The 12,488-nt window shown below is 42.4% G+C and overlaps 1 protein-coding gene across 4 annotated transcripts in view; it reads left to right on the top strand.

Annotated features, from left to right (window-relative positions):
* Nucleotides 1–12,080, top strand: part of PTPRU (protein tyrosine phosphatase receptor type U) — a 274,199-nt gene extending 262,119 nt beyond the window's left edge. For all 4 annotated transcript variants that reach the window (XM_081962455.1, XM_081962453.1, XM_081962454.1 and 1 more), the window contains exons 29-30: nt 1,810–1,945; nt 6,971–12,080. In XM_081962455.1, the coding sequence (XP_081818581.1) occupies nt 1,810–1,945; nt 6,971–7,033 (199 nt within the window). In that variant the 3' untranslated portion in view covers nt 7,034–12,080. The remainder of the gene's footprint in view (nt 1–1,809; nt 1,946–6,970) is intronic.
* The last annotated feature ends 408 nt before the right edge of the window (nt 12,081–12,488 follow it).

Genomic DNA, 12,488 nt, shown 5'->3' with positions numbered 1-12,488 from the left:
ACACAGAGCTCTCGTCCGAGCCTTCCAGAGACTCCAGGACTGGCCCATGCTGCTCCCAAACCTCCTCACTGTCCGACTCTGCTGCCAGCTCCGCAGGACACTGGCAGACCACAACACGCAGATCCCTCTCTGTGGTCAAGGGCACTGTTGCCCCAGCTCAGGCAGCTGGTTGTCAGATTTCTGACGTGTGCACCTGCAAGTTAGTTGTCGGGTTTCCAAGGCGTTCTGGTGCTCACACGCATGCGCCTTCCAGTTTGGGCACCCTGTGGCTAAAATGTTCACCATCACTGGTCTAGTGCCTTTGTGTTTTCAAAATGGCTATGTTGAAAGCTTAACTGAGTTATGCATCACCCGGAAAGAAACACATTGTTTGTTGAAAAAGTGTGCAATCCGACGGTCTAATTCTGCCTCTTGTGGGAATCATAAGAATAAGTATGAAACTAATTTCCCGTTCATTACCAGTTCATTTCCATGCCACTTCATTATTATTCCTCTTGACTTGAGCAAAGCAAAATGGACAAGAGATTGCTTGTGCAGCTTTTGCTTATTTACTAGATTTATAGCCTAGCCTGTCTTACCTGTAAATAACTTGCATGGAGATTAAGAGAAAAATGCCAAATACAAAAAAAAAAGAAAAAAGAAATGATTGCTTTTAAAAAAAAGTTCAAAGCATAACTCCAGCCACACCGAGTAGAAAATCATCAGTTAAACCAATTAATATCTAAGACGAAGAGATATATCTTTCTGCTTTTTCTAAAAGACAGCAAGGATTGATTGTAATTCCTGTGGGTTTTTCACACTTTGAAGACAATAATAAAGCAGCAGGTCCTTCACTGTTCGCTGAACAAAAGTCTCTGTAAGCTGGCCAGCATTTGACTAAGCACCATTTTACAAATGGTGTAAATGTTTGAGAGTCCTTTGTTTAAAGCTTCCAAATAACAAGGCTTTCAAGGATCAGATAAACCATAGTAAATGTGACGCAAGAATGCCATGAATTCTGCACCTTATTGTTGTGACCCACCAGCGGCCAGTGAGAAGGTTGGGGAGGAACCTGGGGGTTGAGGAAAGCTCAGACGAGGGCTCTGTGTCAGACGCAGAGAGGGAGTTAGACAGCAGTGAGGCAGAAGAACAGCTGGAGCCTCTTCCCAGTGTCCGCATGTGCAGAGCTGCCGGAAGACAAGAACGACTAAGAAAGCAGGGTCGGCTTAAGAGTAAAGCCACACCTTGGAGGTGGTTGGCCCCTCCCAGAGGAAACAAAAGAGGAACAAACAGGGAGTGGGCTTTTGCAGGAGACAATTTGTTCATTTGGCCTGGAAAGTTCTGTTTATGATTATAAGAGACTCTGTGTCAAGTTTTGATTTGCCCTGTGTTTGGAAACTAGTTATCTGGCAGGGCTCTAAACGAGATAAGGTGCGTGTGGATAAACATTCCTCTGAAAGACTGTTTGCTAAAGCCTTGCTGACTGTGAATGAAAGGAATTCACAGTCGTGTAAATAAAAGAGGTTTTGCCAGGTACAAGACTTTGCTTCGTGCTTTCTAAGGAAGCCTGGGTCAGAACATTTATCTCAAGTTAGAACATTTCAGCGAGGGATAACTACACGTGTCCTGTGAGTAGCATCAACCCATCTTTCAATTTTGCCTCTCTGAAGTGATCTGTACGATGGAATGGAAAAACTGGACATGTATTTTGCTTGGGGTTTTTTTTTTGTGTTCTCTCTCTAATGCTAGGCTGAATAGTGACTACTGCTTCACAGTTCTTCTTGGACTTCTTTTAGCTGCATTCTTCATGTGTCTAATTTCTTTCTGTAGGAACGGAGGTGGACGGAGTGGTACCTTCTGCGCCTGCACCATAATCCTGGAGATGATCAGGTGTCACAAGCTGGTGGATGTTTTCTTTGCCGCAAAGACCCTTCGCAACTATAAGCCAAATATGGTCGAGACCTTTGTAAGTAGCGAGTAGCATTGATCTGACCTATTTCTTCTAAAGAGTGCTCTGGTATTTCTTCAAGAAATTATGGAACTTGCTCCCGTAAAAGGTGGCAATGACTTACAAAAACAGAAGGTGGATTGGGGGCATTTTTCAACTATCAAAAGGAAGTCCATACTCAGAAGCTTATACCAATTACTGTGAACCTTTGATATGGAAATTCTGTGGAATCATCACAGCTGGTAGAATTCAGTGTGCTTCTAAATGAGAATAAAACAGTAGACATTTTCATTCATGTCATGCTTAGAAATGTCTGGGAAGAAATTGGTTGCCCTTACGAAGAAAAAAAGCTACTATAGATGGAGGTTTACTCTGATCCCTAGTGCCAGGTGGTATAAGCTTCTTGGTTTGATGAAATGATAGGCAACTTGTTTTCCCATTTGTGCTTTGTGAATTCTACAATGAAAATAGATTCTTAGTATGCCACATTCACACACACACATGCACAAACACACACGCATGTATATACACATACATAGATACAGGGGTGGGCTTCAAAAATTGCAGCAACGGGTTTGCTGCCCCGTGGCTGGGTGGGTGTGGCCATGGTGGTCATGGCCTAGTTGGGTTCCTGCACCATGGGGGGTGGGGGGAATTTATCGCAATCCCCAGGCTCCGGAGGTTTTCTTCGAGCCTCCGGGAGGGCAAAAACTGCTTCCTCTGGAGGCTGGAAACAGGCCCATTTTCACCCCTAGTCCTTCTTTTCATCAAACTAGACATACCCAACAGCCTCAGAACTACATCTCCCAGCAGCCTCAGCTAGCATGGCCAATGGGGGAAGGATGCTGGGAGTTATAGGTTCAGCAATATTGGGTAGATGTTTTGTTCTGTAGAAGAAAGAAAGAAAGGCATGCCTTAAACATTGCTTCAGAGAGGAAATACAAGATTTGGATTTTGAATGATGCATTATGAAATTTCTCTCTTGTGAAATGAAATGCCTGTAGAGGCTGCTCTGATAGCATTAGAGAGAGAGAGAGAGAGAGAGAGAGAGAAATCCTTTGAGCAAGATAAAGGATGGAATTAAGCCAAGGCAATTTAGAAAAAAAGTTAACTGGCATGGAGTTGGGTAACCTATTGGGCTAAATTGCAAGGTATTAGGATATGTAAACTAATGTTTTCAACCAGAACTCAATCTTCCACCAACCTCTATTGAACCTGCAAAATCTGATTCCTGAGACTCAGCTTAATGATCTCACCACAGGAGTAAACGAGAGTGTTGCTATTAGTAGAGCTTCACGGAGCTGCGCCTGTTAAAGGATCTGGCCCCCGCATGCATCCTTCTCTGACGCTGGAATTTTATTTCTCTACGTTACTCTAAAAAAGAGGATTCCCCCCCAATCCAAAAGTATTATGTCGTTAATCTCTTTGATCTCTTTCTTTTTGATGTCCACCCACAGACAAAGCTTTGGTGTTTTTGCTTCACGGGTTATCAACAAACTAATTGAATTTGCAAAAGTCTGCTGCTCCCACCACATGTATAGACTTACATGGAGTTTCTGCATTTTTTAAATTATACATATGGAGGGACGTGGTGGCTCAGTGGCTAAGATGCTGAGCTTGTCGATCAGAAGGTTGGCAGTCCGGCGGTTTGAATCCCTAGCGCCGCATAACGGAGTGAGCTCCCGTTACTTGTCCCAACCTAGCAGTTCGAAAGCACATAAAAAATGCAAGTAGAAAAATAGGAACCACCTTTGGTGCAAAGGTAACAGCATTCCGTGCGCCTTCGGCATTTAGTCATGCTGGCCACATGACCACGGAGATGTTTTCAGACAGTGCTGGGTCTTCAGCTTTGAAATGGAGATGAGCACCGTCCCCTAGAGTCAGGAACGACTAGCACATGTGCTAGGGGAATCTTTACCTTTTATGATTTCTGTAACCACCTATCTCATTTGATTGATTCTGGGTGGCTTGAAAAACAACCTAATAAAACTGGTTGACACCCAAGATTTAACTGTTAACCCCACTCATCATCAGTGGTAGTAGAACTCTATTTATTCCCTGACCCAAATGCCTAGAAAATAGCCAGGACTTCAGTGCCATACAACTCTCTGTGAGGGATGCTGTTCTACCTAAGTTCTACCAACTCCAACGTTGTTTAATAGAAGGGATCTTTGATGACCTAATGGTTATGACACTCCCTTGCCAACTAAGAAGACCCAATTATTGCATGATGGAGTGATCTCCCATTCTTGCCCCAGCTCCTGCCAGCCCAGCAGTTCAAAAACATGCAAGTGTAAGTAGATAAATAGGTATCACTTTGGTGGGAAGGTAACAGCATTCCGTGCACCTCGGTGTAGAAGGCACCTGGTTACAAACTGGAAGAAGAATCTTATGTCTTAGGAACAAAGGCAGAGCTGTGTGACCTTCAGCCAGTCACACTCTCTCTCTCTGCCCTAGGAAGCAGGCAATGGCAAACCATTTCCAGAGCCAAGGTTCAAGAGTCAGGATTACCTCAAAGGGATGCCCATACACACAAATTGGTAGAGTGTGTATCAGATTATAGTTAGTGCTTAGAGTGTGTATAGGACTGTAGCTAGTGCTGTTATACTTTTCTAGCTTCTTTGAGTAGAAAGGATAATGGGAATTAGATTATTATTTATTCCTTCATTTATACTTTGTTTTTTTGCCCCCAAGTAGGTCAGAATAGCATAAGTATTCTCTCCCCCCTCCCCTCTGATTTCAACCTCACAACTATTCTGTTGAATAAAACAGGACACAAAAGGCCTGAGGTTAGATTGGAGGTAGAAGATCTGCCAGCCTCACTTTCTACACGTTTCCAATTCTTTTTTATTTTCATAAAGATAAACCTGCTACGTTAAACTGGTTTCTACATCCGTTTGCATATATTAGTGTAGGCTTCCTTCTATTACCCAATTTTGCATATTGTCTTACCTAACATACTTTCTCTTGCTTCGTGTGAGAAATGAGTGCGTTTTACACGAGCTGTATTACAAAATTCAGAGAAGTGTGAAAATGAAAAGATAATTGTGTCCCGACCCGTATAATAGTTTTGCGAATTGTGAGTTCTCTTGTAACATGTTATGGAACATTGAATATCTTTCTTCTATACTTCTGGGTTAGACATATCTCAACACAACTATCCCCGTGTTTATTCAGTGATTACTTCATTCTTGGTGTTAAATTCAGAGGGTCCAAGACCATGATTTTATAATGTTTTCCTAACTGGAATAATATCAGGGACGTGGTGGCTCAGTGGCTAAGATGCTTAGCTTGTCAATCAGAAGGTGGGCAGGTCCGCAGTTTGAATCCCTAGCACCGCATAATGGAGTGAGCTCCTATTACTTGTCTCAGCTTCTGCCAACCTAGCAGTTTGAAAGCATGTAAAAAATGCAAGTAGAAAAATAGGGGCCACCTTTGGTGGGAAAGTAACAGTGTTCTGTGCATTTAGTCAGGTGGTCACATGACCATGGAGACATCTTCAGACAGCGCTGGCTCTTTGGCTTTGAAACAGAGATGGGCACCACCCCCTAGAGTCGGGAATGACCAGCACATATGTGCGAGGGGGGAACCGTTACCTTTTTTAAACTGGAATAATGCCGTACTTCTTGAGCTATTTATTTTTCTTCCCCTACCAACCATTACGAGATATGATTAGATTTTAAATAAAGAATTCATGGCATCTTTAGATCATTTTGCGCAATAGACCTTTTTTAAGAATTTACAGGGAGTAGCTTAATCAGTTGTACTGTAGATCTTCATCAGAATTACCTTATCACCGGAACTCTTTTGCTATAACTTAATTCTTCCTAGACAGGAACTCATTATTTTCAGAACTTAGTTGCCACAGCTGAAAACAGCTGCCCTGTTTATTTAAAAAAACAAAACAAGACTTTCATGAATTCCTATATAATTTATATATTTATATTTAATATAAAATTATTGATTGATTGACTTTATATATTTATATTATATATTAAAATGGTTGCGCCTATATAAGGGACGCGGTGCCTCAGTGGCTAAGATGCTGAGCTTGTCAATCAGAAAGGTCAGCAGTTCAGTGGTTCAAATCCCTAGCACCGTTTAACGGAGTGAGCTCCCATTACTTGTCCCAGCTTCTGCCAACCTAGCAGTTCAAAAGCATGTAAAAATGCAAATAGAAAAAATAGGAACCACTTTTGGTGGGAAGGTAACAGCATTCCGTGTGCCTTTGGCATTTAGTCATGCCGGCCACATGACCATGGAGACATCTTCGGACAGCGCTGGCTCTTCAGCTTTGAAACGGAGATGAGCACAGTCCCCTAGAGTCGGGAATGACTAGCACATATGTTGAAGGGGAACATTTACCTTTACCTACATAATTTAGCCTTTTTGACAAGTAGGTAGTAAGTCCCCTCTCTTTCAGACTGCTAAAACCAAGGCCACCTTTTGCATCAACCTAAGGCTTGTGTTAGGGGTGACCAATTTTTCAGGCCTCTGGTGTCATTATGCAATCTTATTTTACTAGGCTGTAGATGTTGAAAAATATTGGCAAGTTCATCCCAACTTGACATGTAACAGTGTTGAAATCTCACATGAAGTTTCAGCTCCCCACTTTTTAAAAATCATATTTAATTTGGCTCAGTGGTTAAGACACTGAGCTTGTCGAACAGAAAGGTCAGCAGTTCAACATTTCGAATCCCTAGTGCCACGTAACGGAGTTAGCTCCTGTTACTTATCCCAGCTTCCGCCAACCTAGAAATTCTAAAGCATGAAAAAATGCAAGTAGAAAAATAGGGACCACCTTTCTTGGGAAGGTAACGGCGTTCCGTGCGCCTTCAGCATTTAGTCATGCCGGGCACTTGACCACGGAATTGTCATCAGACAGCGCTGGGTCTTCGGCTTTGACATGGGGTTGAGCACCGCCCCTTAGAGTTGGAAACAACTAGCACATATGTGCGAGGGGAATCTTTACCTTTACCTTACAATAACTTTAGAGGATAAAGTTTGCCTGCACTCACTCTCTTGTTTTCTTTTTCCTTAAAGGAACAGTACCACTTCTGCTACGATGTAGCCCTGGAATATCTGGATTCACTAGAGACCAGATAGCATCTTGTCCAAGCATCCCAAAGGCAAGTGTTTGTATTGGGTTTGGGCCAAACCTGCATTTTGCACCCAGATTTTTTTTTTTTTTTGGAATTAGAGTGAGTGAGTGAGAGAGAAAACAAAGCAATGCAATGGAATAAAAATGAAAAAAAAAAGAAGCAAGATACAAGGACTATGTTGTTCATTCTCTACCTTCATTTTTGTTCCTATCCTCCTCCTCCTCCTGCTTCTCCAGTTGCCAGCAGAGCAGAGCCTATACAAACTCAACCCATGTACACAGTGTTGTGCATATGCCAGCCATGAGTTTGATACCTGCGGGTCATTTCTATGTATATGGATACTGGTGTGCAGAATGGGCATCCCCGGTGGGTCTCCTTGTGACCGCTAAGACTCATCGGCTGGAAAGAACCCAGCACCACACAGACAGCCGACAACAACAAGCAAATCCAGCCTCTGTCAACACGGCCACAGGAGATTGGAAGAAGCAATGGGATTCCTTCTGAAAGCTAAGATGCTTTCTGGGCAAAAGAAAAAGGAAAGATCAGCTTGCAGTTGGTCATTCTTTGGGAAAGCAACGTGGGACTCCAAAGCTCATTGGACTTGTACAGTTTTCATTCTGTCTTTATAGCCACCTCTTTCTTGTCTCCAACTGAGTGCCTGCCTCCAAAGAGAGTCTGTAAATTTCCATGTGGCAGGAAAACTGCTGTTAAAAACAGAACAAAACCCAGTTATCTAAGTGGAAGAAAGCACCGGTGCATCTTTCTTTCCAATTAAGGTGTTCAGATATTCTTCATAACCACCATAACCATAAACCTGGGTCTTTTGTTCCAAACAAGCTTTGGAAGAGCCTTACGTAGAGCATAGAATCTAGGATTGGAAGAGGCCTCGGAGGTCTTCTAGTCCAACCCTCTGCTCAAGGCAGGAGACCTTACACCATCCCACTCAAACGGTTGTCCAGTCAATATTTGAAAACCTCCAGTGATGGAGCACCCACACCTCCAGGAAGCAAGCTATTCCATTGATTAATTGTTCTCACTGTCAGAAAATGTCAAATAATGACATTGTCATTATTATGTCATCATTATGTCAAATAATGACATTCTCACTGTCAAATAATGGTGCTTGCAGCCTGCTGACCCTGTCAGGCATTTTTCCAGGCAGGGGTACCTGACCATAAAACTTCCTCAATAGTGTAACCCCTTCAACAACTTTGCCACAAGAACTCACGCACAGATGCAGACTTCATAGATTACCAACAAGCATGTAAGCCAGAAGAGAATCAGTTCGTAAGAGTGATTCAGCAAAGGGGCATGAGTGAGAAAGGGAAAGGTCCTATCAATCCAGATAATTCTGTTTTAGAGTCAAGTGTAGACTTTCCTGTGTGTGCTGGTGGCGGTTTTGGAATGAAAACGCAATGACAAATAGCTGTTTTCAGCACCTATGACTAATGTGGTGAGAAGACATTTATGCTTTGGAAAGGTCAGCTGGTTGGGTTTGCTGGAATAGGTAGCTTTATAGTGCCTTTGTGCAGTTTGGCTTGGAGTCAGAATTGACAGGAGCTAGTGTTCAAAGATGCCAGCAGAAGTATATGAAGGATGGGCATGTATGTTTTTATAAGAATCCAAGACCTTGGATCTCATTTCTTTCTTTTGCACCATCAGCCAAGCTAATCAGATTATTTCTACATCTCCCACTCTTGGTGCAAGGTTCCGTTGAGATAATTAATAGAGGAGTTTTTAATGCAGAATAGCATTAGAGCAGGGGATGTGCTCTGCATGAAAATTGAGGCGCGCTATTCATTTATTTAAAGGGCCACAGGACACTCCAGATAGACTTAGCAAAATTTTTGCCAAATGTGGAGGACCAGCCTGTTCAAAACGTTTGGCCATTTCACTTAAAAAGCCCAAAGCCTCCAATTTTCAGGCAACAGGATGCAGACAAGTGCATGTGCAAAAGTTTAAAAAATAATGCAGAGTTGTTAATGTGCCTTTGTATCCTTTATGACAGGAGTCAGCAACCTGCAGCTCCGGAGCCGCATGTGGCTCTTTCGTCCCTCTGCTGCAACTCCCTGTCACCAGTCAGCTCCACAATTGATAGGGCTTTCGGTTAGGACAGGTAGAGGGCTCTATGGTAGGGGAACCGGACTTCCGGTCGGCTTCAGAATTGAATGGGGGGCTTCTGGTTAGGACCTTTGTGGCTCTTTGAGTGTTTAAGCTTGCCCACCCCTGTTTTATGAAATGCATCACACTGATGTAACTGAATGGTCTTCAGCTGGAGCCACAATGAAGAGGCAAACAGTGTCGAAGTGGCAGTTGTCATTCAAGTGATTGAAGCCCTTCCTCTTTTAGGTGCATGAGAGACATAAAACACATCTTAAAAAAGAGAGAGGAGTTTCAGGTGCCTAGTGGTACCCATGATTTTGATCCCCTTCCTCGGGAAACCTCTGGATTTCAGGCCATGAAACTTGGTGTTGTCGTTTTTTCAAATTACTTTTAGTCCTGTCAACAAAGAGCATTAGTCACCATGTTGATAGATGCAGTAAAGGAAGAAGATTCTTCTTGGTCAGGATATTGATTGAATTAGCCAAGGGAAAGAAGATCCGTTGGTTCACAGAACAGATATAAAGTTGATGCATTCCTTCTGGGGGGAAATGTGGGGAAAGAAGCATAAATATGAACGGAAACTCAGTCCAATACTTTTAGGAATGACATGGCAGCTTACATTATTCCATGAATCTACCAGCTTGTATTTTCTGGATTGTTTTGCCCAAATATCACATCTCAGGACTTTTTGGGAAGGAGAGAAAGGAAGGACCATGGCCATCAGTGAGACCTCCTATTTTGGATGCAGTCTCTTCCTTTTTGGGGGAGGAGAAAGTAGGGAGATTTAAAGCTTTTTCTTCCACATTGAATTCTGGGGCAAGTGAAGTGATGCTTCTCCAGAAGTAGCAGCTAAATATAGTAGGGCAAAGAGATAAGAGATATGGAAACATTCAGAAGGAAGATGAATGTATATAATAACATAAAATGTTCATAAATGTAATCCCAAATGGGTGATTGGACAGAAAGTTCTTTGCAAGAGCTAAGTTGAGAAACATCTTTAAAAATTTGAAATCAATTCTTAAGCAAGAATTCATTAAAATTGATTTTAAAAATGATTTTTAAAAAAGACTAGATTTTGCTTCCAACTAGTATGGTGCCTCTGAGGATACCTAAGACATTACTTTTCAAGTACTCCAAAAAAGTTTGAGAAGTCAATCCTAGATATTTGTAGCTAAGCACAATAATAATGGGTGTGTGTGTGTGTGTGTGATGTCTCGTGTTACCTATCCCAAGGTCAGAGGCAAGTAGGTAAGTCAAGCATTGTCAGATGCTACACTTTTCATCACTTGATACTACCTGTGTATGAAGTCAGTGTGGAAAAGGAAGAATGGAATTGGTTCAGTAGAGTTAAGAGACAATCATCAGAGGCCCAGGTGTAACATGTAGTTGGGCCAGATTCAAGTAAATGAGCAGAATGGAGTTATCAAAAGGTAGAACAGATGGGAAACTGAGGCTGAAACAGAAGGACTGTTCTTTTTGTCTTCCTTTCTCCTGTGGATGTGCATGTGAAGATGAAGATTGATTAATGGGACTAGCAATGTGTATCGTCTTGCGTTTAAAGCAAAGACAGATGCCACATGTGCTTTTGCAGAGTTTGTACTGCTAGAGTATTAAAAAGGCTAAGCATAGAAGTGCAGAATATGGGAGCTTGGAGAAATATCATGCTTGTGGAACGCCACATTTTTCATTGTGAAAATAAGAGAAGAAAACAAGAAGTTCTAGCTTTAACGATTGGTGAACTTTAAATGGTGTACTTGGAATTATCTTTGAAGTTGAAGACCACATATCCTAAAAGTTGCCAAGGTTGAGAAACATTGGTTTAGAAGCTTCCCCTCTACGTGAACCCTTGGGAATTTCTCAATAACAGTGGTACCTTGGTATTCAACTGCTTCAAAACTCATCAAATTTGGTACTCATAACCAAACAGAACAGAATAGCAGAGTTGGAAGAGATCTTGGAGGTTTTCTGGTCCAACTTCCTGCTCAAGCAGGAGAACCTATACAATTTCAGATAAATGGCTGTCCAATCTCTTCTTTAAAGCTTCAGTGTTGGAGCATTCACCACTTCTGGAGGCAAGTTGTTCCACTGCTTATCAGGAAATTTCTCCTTGCTTCTAGGTTGCTTCTCTCCTTGATTAACTTGATGCATTTTGTTGCAAAAGTGTTCTCCCGGTACTCATATTTTCTTTGGTATTTGGCACGCTGCAAAAAGACGAGTGGGATGACTGCAGAGGGTAGACAGGACACTGGACATGCTAGGAAGGTCACAATAATAGAAAAAAAGGATAGGCATTACGTTTTTCCCAGCCAAAACAAAGGTTATGTGGTAAGTCACGTGATTTATTTGGCACTCGTGCCGCTTTGTCCTACCTCCTAGAACCAATTGACGTTGAATACCACGGTACCACTGTAATGGGATGCACTTCTAAGTAGAGAGAGCCTCTTTTTGGTGGGGTTGATGCTAATGCTACTACCTTTAAAAGGCTTGAAGAGGCAGGCTTTGACGCAATTCTCGTGTATCATATTCTCGCACAAGCATGAAGCCAAAGGCACCAGCCTGAAGATGACGAGTGTGACCTCGTCCAAACGTCGCCAACGCTGAATAACCGGCGTGGTGCTTATTTTCAAGATATGTGTCTATTTGTAGGTGATAGAGCAAGGGAGGCCACTTAAAGAATGGTTATCTTCTTTTAAAAGTTCCCTACAGCCAGTCAGTTTTGAGCATAGCAACCTTCAGATACGTTGGCATTGACAGTGCCTAAAATCCTGACTGCTGGTTATAAGCAGTGGCGGGATCCTCCCGGTTTAACAACCGGTTCAGTGATCATGCTCTTTTGCTTCGCTCGCACTCCCGTGCCTGATGAGCACTGCACGTGTGTGCAAAGTTTGAAAAAAAAACCTTCACTTCCAGGTTTCTTCGGAGGAGTAACACAGCTGATTCGCGTGGCAATCTGCGAAGATAAAGTTAGGAAAATAGGGCGAGTGGGCAGGCCCATCTGATCGTCGCAGCGAACTGGTTCGCTCCAAGCTGATCGTCAGAGCTATTAGTTCATCCGAACCAGTTCGAACCAGTAAAATCCCACCCCTGGTTATAAGACCTGGGAGCTGTAATTTCACTGTCTCTGGAAATTGTCGGAGTTGGAAATGAGTTTTTCTCCGATTCCAGGAGATATTTTTTTTAAGTTCAAAACTTTAATGCAATCTTTGACCATCTTTTACAATTAAAAAAATACAGTTTGATGTAACAATTCATGATTAGGAAAGGGAAGAAGCAACAGGACTATAAACCGACATATCTGACTGAAAGTTTTGCACAGTTGTATACCATGGGGAAAATATTTGGCCATCTAAAATGCA

Source organism: Natrix helvetica (genome assembly GCF_964273705.1).
Source record: "Natrix helvetica genome assembly, chromosome: 9".
In the NCBI taxonomy this organism is placed as follows: domain Eukaryota; kingdom Metazoa; phylum Chordata; class Lepidosauria; order Squamata; family Natricidae; genus Natrix; species Natrix helvetica.
Note: the sequence above shows the minus strand (reverse complement) of the source record. Positions and strands in the feature narration are given on the sequence as shown.